The following is a 22,856-nucleotide window of genomic DNA, read 5'->3' on the forward strand; positions in this document are numbered from 1 at the left end:
GAAAAAGATTTTCAGCGAATCCCCCCAGCCCCCCAACCCTGTGCAAGGCCTGGGCTGGCCAACTCAAACGACCTGGAACGCAGCCAGCAGGGAGTCTGGCACCCAGCCTTCCACCTCAGCATCCTTGCGGAGTCTGACCGCCTCAGGTAACCCACCTATTGCCCAGGAATAAGTGACTGCCACTCCTGGTCCCTGCAGCTCCACTGGGGGTTCAAGTGGAAATTTGGGGGGAATGTCAATCTCCTCCCAGTCTAGTCTCACCTTTGACCCTCTCTGTGCACCTAGACTGACACTTGAAGGTGCCTTTCCTCCACGAAGGTTTCCAGAAGAGGCACCATGTGAGGGCATGAAGTAGCTCCAGTGCTTAGCAGGAAGAGGAATTGGGGACCAAGATCCAGCCTCCTCAGCCTCCAGGTCTCTGGAAAATGACAGGTCACATGTCAGACAGAATATCGACAGTGATATTGAGGGCGGGTCTCGATGGGGATCCTGCCTCACCTCAGAGCTACATGGTAGGATAGAGTGCCATGGATGCCAAAGCACAGTACAGACCAGATTCACTGTGCTCATGACGGTTATTGCTATTCTTTTACACATATATTCTGAATTCATTGAGGGGCAGGTAGCTTCACGCTACAGAATTCATTCCTCCCTCTCCTTTTTTCTCTTTCACTCTCTCTTTTTTCTTTCTTTCTTTCCTTCCTTCCTTCCTTCTTTTTCTCTTTCTTTCTTTCACTCTCTTTCTTTCTCACTCTCTCCCTCCCTCCTTCCCTCTCTCTCTGCCTTCTTTTTTTTAAAATGAAGAAATTTATTTTTAGAATAAAATGCTTTCCATTTGCCATTGCCCCAAAGCCTGCCTAGTCAGGACCCAGCTGAGGCTGACCAGGGTGTTCACTTCACACTCAGTCCCAGCACCCCTCCTCCATGTTGATTATCTCCAGAGAGCCCCACCTGGGGGCTGGTCCATGGCCCAGCTGGCATTGACTACGCTCATTTCTCCTTGACAGGAAGCCCCCGGCCAGCCCCTCACAGAGCTCAGAGAACTCATCTTTGAGGATGGAGCCAGGAGGGGGGTCCTCAATGCCCCCAGCCTCCATTGCCACCCGGGGGGAGCCAGATGCTGGGCCTAGCAGCTCCTCCCTGGAGCATCCAAGCACAGACCCAGGGAAGCTCCGAGCACTCCCTGTTGGGCCTGGAGCCCACTGTGGTGACCCTGGCTCCGGGATCCCCGGCAGCCAGGCCTCTGCGGGGGACATGGGCTCTGTGGGCGAGCCCAGCAGCGGCACTAAGATCCCTAACCGGGACAGCGGGATAGACAGCCCCTCCTGCAGCGTGGTCGGCGAGCACTTCTCCTGCGAGGACGGCAGCGAGACGGGCCCAGGCCCCACCATCAAAGGGCTGCACCTGGAGACAGCCCCAGGTGGCAAGGCCCCACGGGAGGAGGCCGATAGCGACATGGGTGAGGGCAGCAGTGAGGAGCCAGACCCCGAGAATAGCCCCTTGAGGGCTGACGCGGATCCAGCCAAGGTAGGCCACCTTCCCGTCCCAAGTGTCAGGGGCTGCAGAGCTCTCCTCCGAGGATATTTGAGGTTTACAGTGCCATCATCCAGGCCTGGTGACAGTAGCAGGGTGTACACTCAGACACCATGCTCAGAGAAGCCCCGGCTATGGGTTGGTGGGCAGGCTCTGGGGAAGGACCACGCAGGCAGGGGTCTCCCTGACACATCAGACAATGATCTCACTCCCAAGCCTTAGTTCCATGGCCCCACAGCGGCACAGGGACCCCACCCCAGGGTGGCTGTGGCGGTCCAACTTAGCGAAAACAGTGCTGTCACCACTCTTTGCCAGTGCTTGCTGCCTGCCTTGCAGAGCCCCCATGAGGAAGACAGCACGCTTGTCACCTTATTTTATGAATGGGGAAACCCCAGGGTTCCCAATGGGGTGTGGCACTGGAGGAAGGGAGCCCAGGCATGCGAGGGGAGCCCCGTGCAGATGGCCCCGGGAAGCAGGTGTGCCCACCCATGGGGGCTCGGCCTTGCAAGGAAGCTCATCTGTGTCCCTTTAGTGTTTTGGGCTCTGGGCTCTACACTGGGACTTGTGGGGACATGGAAGTAAAGCCGACAGCCCCGGCATAGAGAGACCGCCTGTGCATGGGAGGAGAACAGCGTAGGTAAGCTGCAAGTGACTGGGTCCCAAGACAAGCACAAGTGGCACTTGGCCAGGGTCAGACCTGCTGGCTCCTGGTAGAGATGGTATGGACTAACATGGCCGCATCAAGAGGCAGGCTTAGTGGGCAAAAGGCAGCCATAGGCCTGCACTGTTGAAAGCCAGATTCTCAGCGAGTGGGCTGGGGGCATGTTTTAATCTAAGTTTTATTATTATTCAGGAATGGTGAAGCCAACAAACCAGGAGATGACTACCATTTAAAGACAGTTTATTACTCATGGCTCCCGAGAGGAAGGGGAACACCACACCATGGGGAACCAGAGGGGAAAGCACCAGGGTAGGGCAGGAGGCAGAGGGAGTGGAAATTGTGAGCAAGAGTCTTTTTTTAATCACATAATGATTTTATTCTTTTAATTGAAGTATAGTTGATGTACAAATACTATATAAGTTACAGTAGAGTCTTTATTGTGGTTTCTGAGGAGAGGGATGGGTGAGACAGGGTAAGCAGGCTTAAGATTGGCCAGTTTGAATAATTTCAGTGGGTTCTGTGCACAGGGGCTGTCCCTGGGTAGCTCGCACCTGGACCTGTGTAATTAGGGCAGGGGAATAGGGGAAAAGCAAGTATAAAGAAGGTGGTTGGGTGTGGGCTCTGGATGGGTTGGTTTGCACTTGAAAGACATTCTTGCCAGCGAATCCTTTACATCTCTAGGAATCAGCGAACCCTGGGAGGGACAGTCCCTCCAGAGTCAGCAAGGCCCCAAAGTTTTGGTATCAGGATAATGCTGGTCTCAGGGAATGAGTTAGGAAGTGTTCCTTATTCTTTAATTTTTTGGAAAAATTTGAGAACAATTGGTATTAATTTCCCAGTGAAGCTATCTGTTTCTGGGCTTTTTTTTGTTGGGAAGTTTTTTATTGCTTATTTAACCTCCTTACTTGTTATTGGTCTGTGCAAATTTTCTATGTCTTCATGACTCAGTCTTGGCAGGTTGTGTGTTTCTAGGAATTTATCTATTTCTTTTAGCTTATCCAATTGTTGGCATTTAATTGTTCAGAGCCGTCTCTTCTGATCTCTTGTATTCAACTGTGGTATCACTTGTAATATTTCCTCTTTCATATTATTTATTTGAGTACTCTCTCATTTTTTTGGTAAGTCTAGCTAAAGGTTTGTTAATTTTGTTTATCTTTTGAAAAAACAACTCTTAGTTTTGTTGGTTTTTTCCCATTGTTTTTCTACTTTCTGTTTCATTTATCTCTGTTCTAATCTCTATTATTTGCTTCCTCCTGACTGCTTTGGGTTTAGTGTGTTCTTTTTCTAATCTTGAGGTGTAAAGTTAGGTTGTTGATTTGAGATCTTTCTTCCTTTTACATGTATGCACTTACAGCTATAAACGTCCCTCTTAGCACTGCTTTTGCCACATTCCATAAGTTTTGATATATTGTGTTTTCATTTTCATTTGTCTCAAGCTATTTTCTAATGTCCTTTGTGACTTCTTTGACTCCTGTTTAAGTGCGTATTGTCTAATTTCTACATATCTGTGGATTTTCCAGTTTTCCCTGTGCTGTTGATTTCTAGTTTCATTCTGTTGTGATTGGAAAAGATATTTTATATGATTTCAATCTTCTTGAATTTGTTAATACTTGTTTTGTGGCCTAACACGTGGTTTGACCTGGAGAACGTTCTGTGTGCACTTGAGAAGAATGTATGTTCTGCCATTGTTATATGGAGTGTTCTGCATATGTTTGTTAGGTTCATTTATTCTACAGTATTATTCAAATCCCCTGCTTCCTTATTTATATTTTGCACGTCCTATCCAGTATTGAAAGTAGAGTACTGACATCTCCTATTATTCTTCTGTTGCTATCTGTTTCTTGCTTCAATTCTGCCAAAGTTTGCTTCATATATTTAGGAGCTCTGAGGTTTGATGAATAAATATTTATAATTGTTATATCTTCTTGGTGAATTGGTCCTTTTAACATTATATAATGTCTTTCTTTGTATTGTGTAATGGTTTTTTTATTTAAAGTCCATTTGTCTGATGTAAATATGGCCACTCGTGATCTCTTTTGTTTACCATTTCCATGAAATATCTTTTTCCATCTTTCACTTTCAGCCTATGTATGTCCTTAAGTCTAAAGCGAGTTTCTTGTGGGTAGCATATAATTGGATTTTTTTTTAACCTGTTCAATCAATCCATATCTTTTGATTGGGGAGTTTAATTCATTTACATTTAAAGTAATTACCGGTAGGGAAGGACTTACTATTGCCTTTTTCATTGTTTTCTGTATGTTTTGTAGTTTTTTTGTCCCTCTCTTACTGCTTTCCTTTTTTAAGTTTAATTGACTTTTTTGTAATAATATGCTTTGATTCCCTTCTCATTGCCTCTTGTGTATATTCTATATATTTTTTCTATTGCAATTACATAAAATAGTTAAAGTTATAGTATTTTATTTTTTTAAAGATCTTCCATCTGCTTTTTATTTTTTTATTGGAGTATAAAACATTGTAAAGCACTCCATTTTATTGGAGTGCTTTACAATGTTATGTTGGTTTCTGTTGTACAACAAAGTAAATTAGCTATATGTATACATATATCCCCTCCCTCTTGGACCTCTCTCCCAACCCCCCATCCCACGCATCTAGGTCATCACAGAGCATTGAGCTGAGCTCCCTGTGCTATACCACATGTTCCCACTAGCTATCTATTTTACACATGGTAGTGTATTTATGTCAAACCTAATCTCCCAATTCATCCCACCCTCACCTTCCCCTCCCCCATGTCCACACGTCCATTCTCTACGTCTGCGTCTCTATTCCTGCCCCGCAAATAGGTTCATCTGTACCATTTTTCTAGATTCCACGTATATGCGGTAATATTTGATATTAGTTTTTCTCTTTCTGACTTACTTCACTATGTATGACAGTCCCTAGGTCCATCCATGTCTCTACAAATGACCCAATTTTGCTCCTTTTTATGGCTGAGTAATATTCCATTGCATATATGTACCACATCTTCTATATTCATTCATCTGTCAATGGACATTTAGGTTGTTTCCATGTCCTGGCTATTGTAAATAGTGCTGCAATGAACATTGGGGAGCATGTATCTTTTTGAATTATGGTTTTCTCTGGGTATGTGCCCAGTAGTGGGATTGCTGGATCATATGGTAGTTCTATTTTTAGTTTTTTAAGGAATCTCCGTACTGTTCTCCATACTGGATGCATCAATTTACATTCTCACCAACAGTGCAAGAGGGTTCCCTTTTCTCCACACCCTCTCCAGCATTTATTGTCTGTAGTTTTTTTTTTTCTTCTTCTTCTTTTTGGCTGCTTTGGATCTTCGTTGCTGTGCACAGGCTTTCTCTAGTTGCGGCGAGTGGGGTCTACTCTTTATTGAGGTGTGCGGGCTTCTCATTGTGGTGGCTTCTCTTGTTGTGGAGCATGGGCTCTAAGTGTGCAGGCTTCAGTAGTTGTGGCTCACGGGCTCTAGAGTGCAGGCTCAGTAGTTGTGGGGCACGGGCTTAGTTGCTCTGTGGCACATGGGATCTTCCTGGAGCAGGGCTCGAACCCATGTCCCCTGCATTGGCAGGTGGATTCTTAACCACTGCGCTACCAGGGAAGTCCTATTGTTTGTAGATTTTTTGATGTTAGCCATTCTGACCAGTGTGAGGTGATACCTCATTGTAGTTTTGACTTGCATTTTTCTAATAATTAGTGATGTTGAGCATCCTTTCATGTGTTTGTTGGCCATCTGTATATCTTCTTTGGAGAAATGTCTCTTTAGGTCTTCCGCCCATTTTTGGACTGGGTTGTTGTTGTTGTTGTTGTTGTTTTGATATTGAGCTGCGTGAACTGCTCGTTTATTTTGGAGATTAATCCTTTGTCAGTTGCTTCATTTGTAAATATTTTCTCCCATTCTGAGGGTTGTCCTTTTGTCTTGTTTATGGTTTCCTTTGCTGTGCAAAAGGTTTAACTTTCATTAGGTCCCATTTGTTTATTTTTGTTTTTATTCTCATTACTCTAGGACGTGGGTCATAAAAGGCCTTGCTGCAATTTATGTCAAAGAGTGTTCTTCTTATGTTTTCCTCCAAGAGTTTTATAGTGTCTGGCCTTACATTTAGGTCTTTAATCCATTTTGAGTTTATTTTTGTGTATGTTAGGGAGTGTTCTAATTTCATTCTTTTACATGTAGCTGTCCAGTTTTCCCAGCATCACTTATTGAAGAGGGTATCTTTGCTCCATTGTATATTCTGGCCCCCTTTGTCATAGATTAGGTGACCATAGGTGCGTGGGTTTATCTCTGGGCTTTTGACCCTGTTCCATTGATGTATATTTCTGGTTTTGTGCTAGTACCATCTGTTTTGATTACTGTAGCTTTGTAGTATAGTCTGAAGTCAGGGAGCCTGATTCCTCCAGCTCCAATTTTGTTTCTCAAGATTGCTTTTGCTATTTGAGGTCTTTTGTGTTTCCAAACAAATTGTAAAATTTTTGTTCTAGTTCTGTGAAAAATGTCCTTGGTAATTTGATAGGGATTGCATTGAATCTGTAGATTGCTTTGGGTAGTATAGTCATTTTCACAGTGTGGATTCTTCCAATCTGAGAACATGGTATATCTCTCCATGTTTTAGTGTCATCTTTGATTTCTTTCACCAGTATCTTATTGTTTTCTACATACAGGTCTTTTGCCTCCTTAGGTCGGTTTTTTCCTAGGTATTTTATTTTTTTTGTTGCAATGGTAAATGGGATTGTTTCCTTAGTTTCTCTTTCAGAACTTTCATTGTTAGTGTATAGGAATGCAAGCGATTTCTGTGCATTAATTTTGTATACTGCAACTTTATCAAATTCATTGATTAGGTCTAGTAATTTTCTAGTGGCATCTTTAAGATTTCTGTGTATAGTATCATATCATCTGCAAACAGTGACAGTTTTACTTCTTCTTTACCAATTTGGATTCCTTTTATTTCTTTTTCTTCTCTGATTGCCGTGGCTGGGACTTCCAAAGCTATGTTTAATAATGTTGGCGAGGGTGGGCACCCTTGTCTTGTTCCTGACTTTAGAGGAAATGCTTTCTGTGTTTCATATTAAGAATAACGTTTGGGCTTCCCTGGTGGCACAGTGGTTGAGAGTCCGCCTGCCGATGCAGGGGACGCGGGTTCGTGCCCCGGTCCGGGAAGATCCCACATGCCGCAGAGCGGCTAGGCCCGTGAGCCATGGCCGCTGAGACTGTGTGTCTGGAGCCTGTGCTCTGCAACGGGAGCGGCCACAACAGTGAGAGGCCCGCGTACCACAAAAAAAATAATAATAATATATAAATAAATAAATAAAATTAAAAAAAAAAAGAATAATGTTTGCTGTGCATTTGTCATATATGTCCTTTATTATGTTGAGGTAGGTCCCCTCTATGCCCACTTTCTGTAGAGTTTTTATCATAAATCAGTGTTGAATTTTGTTGAAAGCTTTTTCTGCATCTATTGAGGTGATCATATGGTTTTTATTCTTCAATTTGTTAATATGTGTATCACATTAATTGATTTGTGTATATTGAAGAATCCTTGCATCCCTGGGATAAAGCCCACTTGATCATGGTGTATGATCTTTTAAATGTGTTGTTAGATTCGGTTTGCTAGTATTTAGTTGAGGATTTTTGCATGTATGCTCCTCAGTGATATTGGACTGTAATTTTCTTTTTTTGTGATATGTTTGTCTGGTTTTGGTATCATCTTCTTCATTTTTGAAAGATGGCTTTGCTGGATACATATTCTTGGTTGACAGTTTTATTTTTTCTTTCAGCACTTTAAATATATCACCCCACTCCTCCCACCCCCTTTTTTTTTTATTATAATGTGTCCCAGTGTGGTTCTTTAGATTTATCCTATTTGGAGTTCTGTGAGCTTCTTGAATTTGTATGTCCATTTCTTTCCTCATATTTGGCACATTTTCAGCCACTAATTCTTCAAGTACGCTGTACTTGACTCCCAAAATGCATATATTGGTCCCTTGGGTAGTATCCCATAAGTTTCTTAGGCTCTCTTTGCTTTCTTCATTGTTTTTTCTTTTTGTTTCTCTGATTTATGATTTCAAATGACCTAGCTTGAACTTTTCAGTCTAGTTATTGCAATTTTCAGTTCTAGAGTTTCTGTTTAGCTCTTTTTTTTTTAATAGTTTTTATCTTTTTATTGATATTCTCATTCTGTTCATGCATCACTTTCCTGATTTCACTTAGTTGTCTGTGTTCTTTTTTAGTTCATTAAGCATCTATATGACAGGTATTTAATATTTTTTACAGGCAGCTCATAGAGCTATGTTTCTTTAGGTTTGGTTTCTGGAATTTTATTTTGTTCCTTTAATCACACTATGCTTCCCTGTTTCTTTGTGATTTTTTGCTGGAATTTGGGCATCTGAAAAACAACCGTCTCTCCAGTCTTTGCATGCTGGCTTTGTGCAGGGAAAACCTTAGCCAATCAGGCTGGAATTTCTAAGACCTATTAAACTTTTTCTGATCTCTTGCTCCCCTGGCATCTGCCTGCAGAACATCAGCTCTAACATGCTGCTTGCCTCTGTTTTCAGACTCTGGCACTGGTCATGGCAGCATTCCAAATCAGGCAAGACAGAAACCAGTCCCTCAGGAAGCTTCCAGATGAGCCAAAACTTTGGATGCACAGTTCATTCCTTTGTTTCCATCCTGAGGGAGGAGCCCTAGTTGCAGGGGTTGGGGTTCTTCCCAGTTGTGCTGTGTTATGCTGCATGGGGGAGGAACACAAAAGGGTGTTCCAAACATGCCAATTTTCATTCTCTATTTGATAGAATCTCTTCTTAGTTTTACAATGCCTTGGGAGCTGTAGCTTCTCAGCTGGTCTCCAGAGTTTTCACAGAGGTATTCTTGTTAGTATATTGTTAACTCATGTGTGGGGGAAGGAGGGCCTATAACTTTCTCTTTTTTTTTTTAATATATTTTCTTGAAGTATAGTTTATTTACAATGCTGTGTTAATTTCTACTGCACAGCAAAGTGATTCAGTTATATATATACATATATATATTTTTTTTAATATTCTTTTCCATTATGTTTTATCACAAGATATTGAATATAGTTCACTGTGCTATACACTAGGACCTTGTTGTTTATCCATTCTATATATAGTAGTTTGCATTTATTAATCCCAAACTCCCAATTCATCCCTTCCCCCCCTTTGGCAGCCACAGGTCTGTTCTCTATGTCTGTGAGTCTGTTTCTGTTTCATAGATAAGTTCATTTGTGTCATATTCTAGATTCCACATATAAGTGATATCATATGGTCTTTCTCTGTCTGGCTTACTTCACTTAGTGTGATAATCTCTAGCCCATGTTGCTACAAATGGCATTATTTCATTCTTTTTAATGGCTGAGTAATATTCCATTGTATATATGTACCGCATCTTCTTTATCTATTAATCTTTGATGGACATTTAGGTTGTTTCCATGTCTTGGCTATTGTAAATAGTGCTGCAATGAACATTGGGGTGCATGTATCTTTTTGAATTATAGTTTTGTTTGAACATATGCCCAGGAGTGGGATTGCAAAATCATATAGCAACTCTATTTTTAGTTTTTTGAGGAACCTCCATAGTGCCTGCACCAATTTACATTCCCAGTGTAGAAGGTTTCCCTTTTCTCCACACCCTCTCTAGCATTTCTTATTTGTAGACTTTCTAATGATGGCCATTCTGACCAGTGTGAGGTGGTACCTCATTATAGTTTTGATTTGTATTTCTCTAATAGTTAGCAATGTGGAGCATCTTTTCATGTGCCTGTTGGGAGGGCCTGTAGCTTTCTAATCTGCCACCTTGCTGATGTCACTCCACAATATATTTTGAAGTGGCTATTGCAGCTCCTCTGTAGTTAAAGCCCCTGGAAGATAGAGTTCTCTCTGGGCTGCAGAAGGTTTGGGGGGGTTGGTAGAAACTATTATGTCTTCCCCAGAAACCTCCCTGGAAATTCCATCTGCGAGAACTGAGCCCCACATCCCAGTCCCAGTAGCCTCCTCTGGTCTTTTGGGGCCCCTGGTCATCCCTGGCATACAGCGGGTAGCCTTTGTCATATGCTGCCTCCCCAAAACTCATCTTCCCCGGGTGAGCTATGGCTCTTCTCTTCACAGTGCTCTGAGCCCCAGAAGCTGCTCCACATTGCCCAGGAGCTGCTGTACACTGAGGAGACCTACGTGAAGCGTCTGCACCTGCTAGACCAGGTAGCCCTCCTGGCTTGGGCCTGCCTTTGTCCACTTCCAGAGTTTCAGTGGGCAGTTTCAGAGGCAAACTTTCTATCTTAGCATTGGCTAGGGCTTGCAGTTGGAGTATGACTGACATGAATACTAAAACTTGGACAAATTTAAGTCTCCTCCAGAAAGTCTTAGTTTTTGCTTTCAGAACTTGTGGCTCTGGGGCAACGGTCTCATCCAGTCACCTTGGGTTTTTTTCTTCTTGGCAGTCAAATTATCTGAGCATGTAATGGCCTCTGGACATCTTTCTGCATAAATAGTTGGGACAGTGGGTGGCACTCTCCCTGTCCACCTGGCAACGTGGGGTTTATGAGCACAGGAAGTAAAACTCCAACAGAAACTGGGTTTTGACAGGTGCTTCTTCTGTTTGTAGCTCACAAAGCAAAGAAAGGAAATCAGGACCATCCATTTCCCTTGAAAGGCAGATGGAAGAAAGATGGCCTGTCCCCATCTAGAGGCGACTGTCCCTGCCTCACCCCCAATTCTTAGCCCTAAGTAAGCTTGCTTTAAGACCATAAGGTTCTTTGAGCCAGTTTGATGAAGTGGAAGGTTCACTAAGAAAACATAAGGCAATGGCAGCCTCTCTTGAGCTCCCATACCTGCAGCAGAAGCATGATCGTAACCATCTGCAGTGACCCACACTCAGTGACCACTGCATGGGCTTCTCCGTGCCCAGGTTTTCTGCACCCGACTGGTGGAAGCAGGGATCCCTTCGGAAGTCACCACAGGCATCTTCTCTAACATCTCCTCCATCTATTGCTTCCATGGGCAGTTCCTCCTGCCTGAGCTGCAGACACGGATCATGAATGAGTGGTAAGTGCCCCTCATGGTGCCCGGGAATTGTGGGGCTGGCATCTCCCAGGGAGTTTGGCTCCAATGCCCCTAGTGGTTGAGGGTCCTGGTGACACTATTGCAATGGTTTTGTTGAATACTCTTTGCCAAGCAGCCTCTAAATCTGGGGTTTGTATGCCCAAAAGTCAGGAGGCACCTGGGGAGCCTGTCTCATAGTGCCCTGGGCTCTCTTTCTGTAGGGTCCTCCGCCAACCCTGACCCCAAGCCCACTCAGTGTCTTAGCTTCTTCATCTGCAAATTAAAGGGACTTTAATACCTGCTCAGGGCTTTGTAGAATTTAAATGAGGTTTGCCATCTGCAAACACCAGGGAATGGACAGTGCTTATTGGTTTATTTTCCCTCCTAGTGTATATTGCACCTCTGCTTTAAAAAATGAGATGTTTTTCTTCCTCAGCAGTGTCCCCAGAGGGCTGTCCATCTGGCTCTCTGCCGCTTCCATTCATTTGTAGCAGAGGGACTGCCCAGCTGTAAGAAATGATAATAAAACATTACAGGCATGGCCCCCAGCTCGCCATTCTCCACATTATGTGCATCCCCCTCTGTTCTGGGTGCTGCTGCAGCTTTGCTTTGGGGTCTCTGCTGTCTCCCCTCTTCACTGGCCTGGCTTGAGCCAGTGTGTGGTTCTCCTGTGGTAAGAGGAGAAGAGGCCGTTCTCCAAGCTACAGCCAGGCCAGGGAGAACACAGAGGCCAGGGGGCTTGACTGGGGGTTGTCCCTGCACCTGCTAGGCTCAGCGAGGGTCCAGGGCAATCTGTAAATATTTAGAAAGACATGCTCCACCTGCAGAGCAGGTTATACTGTGGCCAAGGCCATGAGGTTAAAGCTCAGGGCTAGATTGGCTTTCTGGCTGATGCAGCGCACACCTGCTAGATATGAGTTTTCTCCTCAAGGCCCTGGAGAGACTATCAGCACACAGACACTCCTTGTATAATAATGGTGCAAGAGTGCAGCAGCTTGCCCATCCGTCTTCACAGGCGGTGGGCCTTTGAGTGCACAGTCCTAGTAATGCTGCAGAGGATGACTTTATGCATATGCCTTTTTTTCTTCTTTTTGATTATTTCTTTAGGGTAAATCCCTCACAGTTCTAAGGTCAAAGGTTATTAATATATTTTCTGCTCCTTGAAATTTATTTCCAAATCCCTGTCCAAACCATTCATTATTACACAGTGTCGCTTTCCCATGACATTGCCAGAGTTAGATTGCCCCATTGTTCCTAATCTTTGCTCATATAGAAGAAGTATAATGGGGTTTTCTTGATTCTTTTTTTTTTTCTTCGGTATGCAGGCCTCTCACTGTTGTGGCCTCTCCCATTGCGGAGCACAGGCTCCGGACGTGCAGGCCCAGCGGCCATGGCTCACGGGCCCAGCCGCTCCGCGGCATGTGGGATCTTCCCAGACTGGGGCACGAACCCGTGTCCCCTGCATCGGCAGGCGGACTCTCAACCACTGCGCCACCAGGGAAGCCCATCTTGATGCTTTTTGATAACTCATCAAATGAGCTTCTTGATAGCTCATCATTAAAGTGATTCCATTATTACTAACAACTCCTGGTTTTGAGCAATCATTCTATAACTGCACGGTTGAAGTACTTTACACGATCCTCTAGGTAACACACTATTTTCCAGCCCATGTGATACAGGGGAGGAAAGTAAGGCTTAGGGAAGGTGACCAGTTTGCCCACCATCACACAGAGCTGGGAGTCAGGCCATTGTCCCATAGCTCCCTGGTGAAGTCCCTGGCTCACCCTGGCCCTTCACTGGAGCTGTCTGTCTGACGATCTCACTCACTCCCCCACAAAGGGACACAAACCCCCGGCTTGGAGACATCCTGCAGAAGCTGGCCCCATTCCTCAAGATGTATGGTGAATATGTCAAGAACTTTGACCGGGCCGTGGAGCTGGTGAGCACCTGGACCCAGCGCTCACTGGTATTTAAGGACATTGTCCAAGGCATCCAGGTAGGGCGGTCCCACCTCTGCTTCACGGGCACAGGGCTGGGTTTGTGTTTCAACATGGAGAAAATCAGTAAAATTGTGGGATGTGTCCAGATGCTCTATTGATGCTTTGATCCTTAAAATAACTTCCAGAGACAAATCATCCTTCTCATTTCATGGGTGAGGAAATCGTGGCTCAAAAAGTTTGTGCAATCTGTGTCATCACAAGCTATTATTCAATAGGACCTGGATCCAAACATGCTGGTCTCCCTCCACAGCATCCCTCAATGGCTAGTGGAAGCACTTAGGAAAATGTTGCATTGATCTTTTCTTTCTCTTTTTCTGCAAACAGCCTGTTCACACCTCTGGTTGCTGTTGTCTACTGCCATGTTGGTCTTTTTCTTACTGATTCATGAGGTTTTTATATGTTAAGAATGTCAGCTGTTAACCGTCAAATGTGTTGCAAATTATTTTTCTCCATTGATGTTTTATTTTTTAACTTTATGTATGATTTTGTTTTCCATACAAAATTTTGGGGTTTTAATTAGCCACATTCACCAATTTTAAATAAAGTAATTCTTTAAAAAATATTTTCAGTATGTGCCACATGCCCATACATGCATACATGCACACACATAATACATAGGCACATGTGCATATGTGTACATACACATGTGTTCACACATGCATACGTGCACCTACATTCCTCACTGTACCCTGAAGGGTTAATGGGCACAGAGTCCCTCTGTGCTGAGGGTTTGGAGGCCAGGCTCCGATTTGGGGTGGCCCCTTGATAACTTTCTGTGTTTTCCCCAGATCCCACTGTAATCAGGTCACCCATGATTTCTCAGCATAGGGTCCTAGATCCCCCTGCATCTCGCAGCATCCCTGTCCCTCCCCAGAGAGGATAGCTCTGATACTATCAGAGCGTTTCCTTCTCCCCTTTTGCCTGCACTCCTTGCACGCTCACCCCCTCACTTATGTCTGGGCCCTCCCAGCTGTCCCCACAGAACAGTCTCCAGTGAGGATGTGTATAAAAAGGCCAGCGCTGGGTCTAGAGCAGGCCTGCCTGGGGTCCAGTTCCTTACTCCATTGTTCAACCTCTCCAAGCCTCAGTTTCCTCTGTGTAAGATGTGGTCTGTAAGTTGGGTATAGCACTCCAGGCAGCCTCCTGGGGGATCCACATGTGTGTCCATGGGTGTCCCACACTGCTTCTATCTCCCCCACAGAAGCAGGAGATGTGTGGAAACCTGACGCTGCAGCACCATATGCTGGAGCCCGTGCAGAGAGTCCCCCGCTATGAGCTGCTGCTCAAGGACTATCTGAAGAGGCTCCCAGAGGATGCCCCAGACTGGAAGGATGCAGAGAGTGAGCCAAGCCAGCCACAGGCTGAGGGGCTCCTGGGCAGTGGGAGCTGGGGCCCCTGCTGAAAACCCACATTGAGAGAGACAGAGGGTCAGAGACAGAAAGAGAGAGACAAAGAGATAGAGACAGGGGGCTTCCCTGGTGGCGCAGTGGTTGGGAGTCCGCCTGCCAATGCAGGGGACACGGGTTCATGCCCCGGTCCGGGAAGATCCCACATGCCACAGAGCGGCTGGGCCCGTGAGCCATGGCCGCTGAACCTGCGTGTCCGGAGCGTGTTGCTCCGCAGCGGGAGAGGCCACAACAGTGAGAGGCCCACATACCGCAAAAAAAAAAAAAAAGAGAGTTAGAGACAGAGAGACAGATAGAGACAGAGAGATGGAGAGAGCTCCAAGTGACCCCTAAACAAGGAGGTGACCGAGAGTCTGAGTGTAAGGGAAAACCGCCCCTGCCTCCACTGCAGTGTGACAGGTGGATGATGGTTCTGTGGAGGGGGCTGCTAAGTGTTGGCAGAGCTTAGGCCTCATGGAGGACCTTATGGGGCTGGCAAGGCTGCTCCTGGTGCATGGGCAGCAGCTGGCAGGCAGCATGGGGCAAGGTCTGCACAGGGGAGTGGCATGCCAACCCCGGCAGACCCCCAGCAAATGGGATGCGTCTGCAGGGTTGCACCCGCACACCCAGGGCCAGGTCTCATGAGCAGCCTGGTACAGCCGTGGGAAAGGGCAGGAGCAGGGCAGACCCCGACACGAAGCCTCGTGGGGCGACTACCTGGGTGGAGCCACCGGGCACCCTGCAGCTTGACTCTGTCTTCTTCCTGCAGGGTCCTTGGAGCTCATCTCCACGGCTGCCAACCACTCCAACGCTGCCATTCGGAAAATGGTGAGTGTGGGCGACCCTGGAAGATGCCCGAGGGACCAGTAGATTGGGGCAGGGAGGGCACAGGGTGGGCCAGGTACTGTCAGCATGCATACTCACCCACCTGTCCCCCAGGAAGACAGAGGCTCCACTGAGAGCCAGACAGGCCTGTCCCTTACTAGCTTGGTGATTGCTGGTAAGTTATATAGCACTCTATGCCTCAGTCTCCCCATCTGTAAAATGAGGTCACTGACAGAATCTGTCTCATTGGGCTGTTGTGAGGATTAAATCACTCTACATAAAGTGCTCAGAACAAGACCTGGCATAATTTAGTGTTAGCTCTTGGTGGTAGCATCATTCATTTGTTCGTTCATTCACTCACTGAAGCTGTGTCAGCTGGGGCTGCTCTAACAAAGTATTGTAGACTGGACAGCTTAAACAGCAGACATTTACTCTCACCATTCCGGAGGCTGGAAGTCCAAGTCCAAGGTGCTGGCAGATTTGGTTCCTGGCTTGTAGACAGCCACCTTCTCGCCGTGTCCTCACATGGCAAAAAGAGAGGGCAAGCTCTCTGGTGTCTCTCTTAATAGGGCTCTAATCTCATCATGCCCCCACCCCTCCCCCACCCCATGACCATGACCTCAACTAAACTTAATCACCTACCAAAGGCCCCACCTCCAAATACAGCCTGAAGGTGGAGGAGATGGTGTCCTCTTGTTGATCCAACACCCCGAGTAATAGGCTCTGCCGATGGGGAGGCCTCCTAGCCCATACCGATGCCTTTTGACCCAGTGGGCCCTGTGTTCAGAGGCCCTTGTTTGGCCTGCACACTGCCTGGACATGGTGTAAGAATTTCTAAATCCTTGCCCAGAATTAGAGATCAGGTCATTTCACAGGAGAATCCAAATTCCTGGCTTTACTGGAAAACTCTGAAAACCCCAGGCCCACACTACAACCTGGGACGAGGCGAGGTGCCCCCTAAGTGGGCCGGCTCTCCAGGCCGCCACAGTCCCTACCCAGCCCTGGTTGCCTCAGTCCTGAGACCTATTTACTTTCACATGGGCACTGTCGTTTTTTGAGAGGAAAAAGAACGTGAAATATTTCTTTGACCCCACATCTCTCAAAAAGGAGAAAAGAGGGACAGGCCGCCTGTTTGGGGGCAGCTCTTGCTATGTGTGGTCCACGTCCTGTGTCCGCATTACCTGCCTGTCCCCGGGATTGGGTGTGGAGCCCCCAGACCAGATGTGCCTGAGGTCAGGCCCACAGTGGGGCACCCATGGCAACCTAAACAGGTGACATTTCACTCTAGATCCTTTTTATCTCATTTCCCCTTTTTTTCCTCCCCAAGACTAAATCTAATGGAGGAGAAAGAGCTGCTTCATGGAACTCCGTGGTCATGAGCTCACACAAAGCCCATGGAGGAGCCCCCATGGGCCTACATCTCTGAGGGGCTTGGGGTGGACTCCTGTCCCACAGTAGCATGTCCACCGTGTGGCAGTTCTCGCTCCAAGTCTGGTGAGGCCTCTGTGACCGGCAGGGGGCTCTGGTCAGGTGTGGGGGAAGGCTTATCAATGTGTGTTCATGGGACCGTCTTCGTGCTTCCACCTGTCCATCCCTAATCCCCTCAACCTGGACCACCACCCCAGCCTCCCCACCTCCAGGCTCCCTGGTCTCTGATCCGTACTTTTCTACTCAGAGCTTTCTATGGGTTGCCTATTTTGTCACTCCCTGTCCAGAAGCCTCCTGGCCTGCCACTGCCTCACAGGTACACACATAAGCTCTCCTACATGCCCACTGCACGCCCAGCCCCCAGTACACACAAGGCCCTTTGGCCCTGCCTTGCCTGCTCTTCCTCACTCTCCATGCTGGCTCCTCCTCCTGCTCCCATGCCCACATCTACTACCTGTTTCCATACCAGAGGCAGAAAAGCTACCAAACCAGCCTGCTTCCAGGTAGTGCAGGCTAAGATGGGTCAGGTCCAAGGGCAGTGGCTGCTGTAGCATGGTGGAGTCATGCTCCTTGTTGCTGGGTTAAGGTTCCCGTAGGCTCAGCTCTGCCTTTTGCTGAGTTCACTCCTTCATTCCTGGCTCAAGCCCCTGGTCAGGGCCTATGGCCTCTCGGCCCAGAGCTGGAGCAATGAGCTGCCTACCCTCTCCCCTCACACCACAAGGGTGCTGGTTGGCCATATGACCACACAGCCAGTCTCGAGAACAGAGGGCGATGACCTGCGGATAGGCAGAGGTCTGGTCTCATCATGGCTCTGAGCCATCTGAGGGTGGAGCAGGAAACCAGGTAAGGCTACCACAAGAGGGGATGACTGTCCAGGGCAAAAGCTGCAGCTGCCCAACGTATCTTCTCTGACCCAATGCCCTTTACTGTGGAGGCTAAGAGAGCCAGTCCCAGTTCTCTAGCTGAAACATCTCCAGCAACTCACTTGATTTCTCTGTGCCTCAGTTTCTCTGTCTACAGACTGAGGAGAGTAATGGCATCTGCCTCTTAAGGCCCGTGCTAGAATTAAATTAATTAATACCCACATTGTGTTTAGAACAGGGTGTGGCACATAGCAATGGTGCTAACTGTTGTTATTATTTATTACTCTCTGCAAGGTGAACCTCTGTTCTTCAAGGTCCGTGTTTTCCCTCCCACCGTTGTCAGCAGGATCGTGGTCCCATCTTGGTTCCGGACCACACTTGCAGGGCAGGGTTCCACACACCTCTGGGTCCCCAGCCCTGGCAGGCCTCCAATCCCTGAGGTTGTGCAGCTGCCTGAGCCCCGTGTCTCTCTCAGGAGAAAATGCACAAGCTCTTGGAGGTGTACGAAAGACTGGGTGGGGAGGAGGACATCGTCAACCCTGCGAACGAGCTGATCAAGGAGGGCCACATCCAGAAGCTATCAGCCAAGAATGGCACGACCCAGGACCGCCACCTCTTCCTGGTGAGCCCCCATCCGGTCACACCCAGCCCTGCCCAGTCCTGCCCAGCCCAGCTGCAGAACCACGCCCCTGCCACGCCACACCCAGCCCAGGGGCAGAGCCTGGGTCTACCCAGCCACTCAGCCACACCTTCACCCAACCCAAGCCCAACCAGCTGCAGAGCCCCGCCCCACCGCTAAGCCACTCCCCCAGTCCAACCCCCAGCGTGCCCTCACCACGCCCACATTCAGCCCCGCCCCGCCTAGCCCTGCCCACTCCTGCCAGAGCCACACCCCACCTCCTCCCTGGGGTGCTCCTCTGTGGAGTCAACCGCCCCTCACCCCATACCTGCCCGTCACTATCGCAGTTCAACAGCATGATCCTTTACTGTGTGCCCAAACTGCGGCTCATGGGCCAGAAGTTCAGCGTCCGGGAGAAGATGGACATTTCCGGCCTCCAGGTGGGTGAGCCCCTCCCACCGATCTGTTACCCCTGAGAAAGCACAGAGCAGGTGTAGGGACACAGCGCTTTAGCCACCAAAGCACTCACTGCTGTACAACTGGTTGCCTGCCTTCATGCTTCTCTGAGCCTTGCTTCTATCCTGACCCAGGCATGGGGGAACATCTCTGAGGGCGTCTTGGCCTAGCATCCTGGGCTGAATGGGCAGGACCCCCTGTCCCTCAACTTGGCCTACGGGCCAGTGCGCTGCTGGCTTCATGTTGACAGGATGAAGGACAATGTCAGGACCTGGGCCATGTCCTGTCCCCTGTGAAGTCAGCCTTAAGGGCCCCATTTACAGACTCTAAGGGAAACTTGGGGTGAATGCAGATGGGGTGCCCATCCTGCCTGTTCCCTGGTCCTTGGTCCCATGCTCTCTCCACTCCTGCACCAATTTGGAGCCCAGATGAGGTTCTGCAGGCACTTGTACCCAAGGTCCACATGACCTGTTGTCCCTGCTGTCCCTATGCCTTGAGTCCATCGATGTCTCGTGCTGTGGGGCTGCTGGAGCTGGAGTCAGTCCCCCTCTCTTGTGGGAGAGTGCTTTGAATTAACGGGCACTCCAAAAATACTGGCTAAATCAGAGTACTTCGTTATTCTAAAAAGTGAAGGGTTGCATCAGCGATACAAAAAAATCCCTTCTGACAGCGGCCAGCCTGTGGGCCACATCCAGCCAAGGGCTGTGGGAGTGGGGTGTCTAGGGGATGAGGGAAGGCTCCCTGTTGCAGACACCTGCAGATAGAAGGTACCTGCCCATAGGGCCTCAGAAACCCTGGCAGAGTAGTGGAGATCCTCCTGGCTCTTCTCCTAAGATTCCCATCCCTGTGTCGGGAGTGCCTGTGGGTACCTTTGTGGGGAAAGGCACTGGGGCTGACTTCCTGGGAAGCCCTGAGAGCAGGCAGATTTGGCCGGCACAGTTCCAAGAACAGTGGATGAGTGGTCCTAGCCCTGCCTGAGCAGGTCGGTGCTCCACCCTCCACCATGGACTGACTCATGGAGTGGCCCGCAGCAACCATGACCCTAAGCCGAGCACTTCCCTACAGACTCACTGGGTCACCTCTGCCCCCACTTCTCAGGGAAAGACCTCCAAGTCTGAGAGTGTGAGTCCACAGTTCAGGACCAGCTAAAAGTGACCTACTGTTTTTGTTTTGTCCTTTGTTGTATGCCTTCAGGTGCAGGATGTCATCAAGTCAAATGCAGCCCACACATTCATCATAACTGGAAAGAAAAGGTCCCTGGAGCTACAAACTCGGTAGGTTTCAGCTGCCTTGGTGTCTGCTGCTGTGTGAATGTGTTTGACCTGAAATTTTAGCAGATGGCTTCCTTTTCTAAACTGGATAAGCTTTCAATGTGTCTTTCTTCATTTTACTCGCTTATTTGTGGTTTAAAATGTAACAGTACTAAGGGGAAGTCAATGAAAATTAAGCCTCTGCCCACCCCCTGTTCCCCACCCCCAGCAGACATTCTTAACCATCTCTGAAGTATCCTTCTGGAATTTCTGTCCCCGTACATATGTATCTATTTTTTATTTTATTTATTTATTTATTTAAATAAATTTATTTATTTATTTTTGGCTGCGTTGGGTCTTTGTTGCTGTGCGCGGGCTTTCTCTAGTTGCAGCGAGCAAGGGCTACTCTTCGTTGTGGTGCGCAGGCTTCTCATTGTGGTGGCTTCTCTTGTTGCAGAGCACGGCCTCTAGGGCGCATGGGATTCAGTAGTTGTGGCACGCGGGCTCTAGAATGCAGGCTCAGTAGTTGTGGCGCACGGGCTTAGTTGCTCCATGGCATATGGGAATCTTCCCGGACCAGGGCTCGAACCCTTGTCTCCTGCATTGGCAGGTGGATTGTTAACCACTGTGCCACCAGGGAAGCCCTGTATCTATTTTTTAAATCACAGATGACCATTTTCTATCTAGTCTGTTCTGCATCTTGCTTTTTTCATTTAATTTATCAGAAATCATCCCATATATGAGCACCATTTTCTAAAGCAGCATAATTTTCCAATATGATCGTTGGCTGGTTCCCATTGACGGGCACCTAGGTCCTCTGGGGTCTTGTTGTTGCAAATGGTGCTGCAGGCAGTGTCCATGAACCAAGTTTTGTACCTATGTGTCGTTACGTCCATCTGGTAGATTCCTGAAGTAAAATTGCCGGCCAAAGGGTAGCATGTCCACTTTAAATTTTGGTGGCTATCGTCACACTACCCTGTAAGATGGTGTGTGACTTGTGGCAGGGCTTGGGAGAGCCCATCTCTCACTTCCGCCAATGACGTGAGATCTTTGCAATGGTTCATTGTGGCCCAGGGAAGTGTTGGTTTACGTCCACTGCAGAGGGCTCTGCATACCAAGCTTACCACATCTAGCCACATCTGACTTCATCTGGCCACACCTGACCCCACCTGCACCCACAAGGCCACACTTAACTCCACCTGGCCACACTTGACCTCGCCTGACTGTACCTGGTGATACTGGCCACAGTGATCCAGAGCCTTTGGGGCCACTCTCCCAAGCCTTGAGGTGCACTTCCAGGCAGTGAGCAGCACAGGCATGTACTGCAGGGCCGAGAGGAATCAGGTGGTTTAGAGTCAGTATCCAAGTCTAAATGAATAAAATACTCTTTTGGCTTTTATAGGACAGAAGAGGAAAAGAAAGAATGGATTCAGGTGAAGCTCCTAAAGTTTTAAAGTAACCAAATGACCAAATTCTTGAGCGGTATGGCCATTTCATGTTGGAGCAAGGGATGGGGTGGCCCCGTGTCCCCCCCAGGTATTACCCACCCATCTATCCACCTTGAAGTGATGGGGTGACCAAGTTTATCAGCACCTTCAGACTCCACAAACCTTTGAATCCATTCTCTTATTTGGGGCTCCCCAGTAAACAAATAAACATAAAGGCCTGGAGGTGGGCATGCAGGGAGGTGCCCTCACCCTGGGGAGGATCTCCACTGTCTGGCAGCTCCAAGGTGGGTCCACGTTGTCCTTCTCTCCATGGCTGGCAGGAGCGGTGGGTCTTGCAGGACGAGCAGCTTGACTTCCAGGACGGAGCCTGTGCTTCCAAAGACAGGCCAGGCAGTGTCCTGGGGCAGCCAGAGCAGACTCAGCTCAGAACCAGCCATGGTCGGGACACAGGTCAGGAGGGCCACATCAGAGCGGAGGCCAAGGCAGTGACCGGGGTTGGCAGACCACCACCAGGCCAAACGCTAACCATTAGTGATTTGTGGCTCCCTAAATTCGTAAGACAGAAATCTGAGTGAGAAGAGAACAAGGAAATTCAAACGGATATTAGATGGGAATGCTGTTGCAGGAAATGGAAACATGGCCTCGAATACATATAAAATGTTCCGAGAGCATCTGCCCTTGGCTTGGAGTACTGCATGTGGGGTGGCATTGGGACCCAAGGAGATTGGAATGGGGACCTGGTCAGTCACTGATCACATCCCTGAGCCTTGTTTCCTCATCTCAGAGGACATGTGAGGCTGTTGGTCAGGGGAAAACGCAATGACCACAGGACCCTTGTCCTCACCCTCCTGGAATGCTCTCTGGGGGCCCTTGTTCTTTGTGGGTTTGTTTCAGGTCATTGAGGCCACCATTGAGAAGCACAAGCAGAACAGCCAGACTTTCAAGGCCTTCAGTGGCTCCTTCAGCCAGGATGAGGATTCCTCCCTCACTCCAGACCCGCCTGTGAGTGCCAGTGTCCCTGGGGCAACCCAGGCCCTTTGCACAAGGACTGGTGTCTGGGAGGGAAGCTGGTCCCCATGCTCTCCTCATGCCCACCTTTATTGAACATCCATGTGGGGACCCCTGTACCTTGTAGCTGGGGTGGTCAGTGCTTGGACAGGCGGGAGAGAAGGACAGGCCTGGATAAAGCTGCAATATGAGGCATTGTCCTATCACATGCACCTAGGGGCTGTGATCTGCTCAGCAGGGGTAGCTTGCTCTCCATGGGAGGCTGTCCCCAGGCCTGGGGGGAGCCAGGAAGCAGGATCCCCACCCAGGGCCAGATGGGTCCGCCCTAGGCCTTGGCCATCCCCTCT

General features: G+C 48.1%; 1 protein-coding gene across 1 annotated transcript in view; it reads left to right on the forward strand.

The window, feature by feature from the left end:
- Positions 1-1,056: 1,056 nt before the first annotated feature.
- FGD3 (FYVE, RhoGEF and PH domain containing 3) overlaps positions 1,057-22,856 on the forward strand; it is a gene marked incomplete at both ends in the record, with an annotated part of 34,533 nt that continues 12,733 nt past the window's right edge. The window contains 11 exons of the mRNA XM_079706805.1: positions 1,057-1,527; positions 10,298-10,387; positions 11,094-11,230; positions 13,067-13,223; positions 14,429-14,567; positions 15,382-15,440; positions 18,204-18,350; positions 18,695-18,787; positions 19,998-20,077; positions 21,456-21,486; positions 22,396-22,503. Coding sequence (XP_079562931.1) covers positions 1,057-1,527; positions 10,298-10,387; positions 11,094-11,230; positions 13,067-13,223; positions 14,429-14,567; positions 15,382-15,440; positions 18,204-18,350; positions 18,695-18,787; positions 19,998-20,077; positions 21,456-21,486; positions 22,396-22,503 — 1,512 coding nt within the window. The remainder of the gene's footprint in view (positions 1,528-10,297; positions 10,388-11,093; positions 11,231-13,066; positions 13,224-14,428; positions 14,568-15,381; positions 15,441-18,203; positions 18,351-18,694; positions 18,788-19,997; positions 20,078-21,455; positions 21,487-22,395; positions 22,504-22,856) is intronic.

The sequence above is a fragment of the Hyperoodon ampullatus genome, assembly GCF_949752795.1.
Source record: "Hyperoodon ampullatus genome assembly, chromosome: 6".
NCBI lineage: Eukaryota > Metazoa > Chordata > Mammalia > Artiodactyla > Ziphiidae > Hyperoodon > Hyperoodon ampullatus.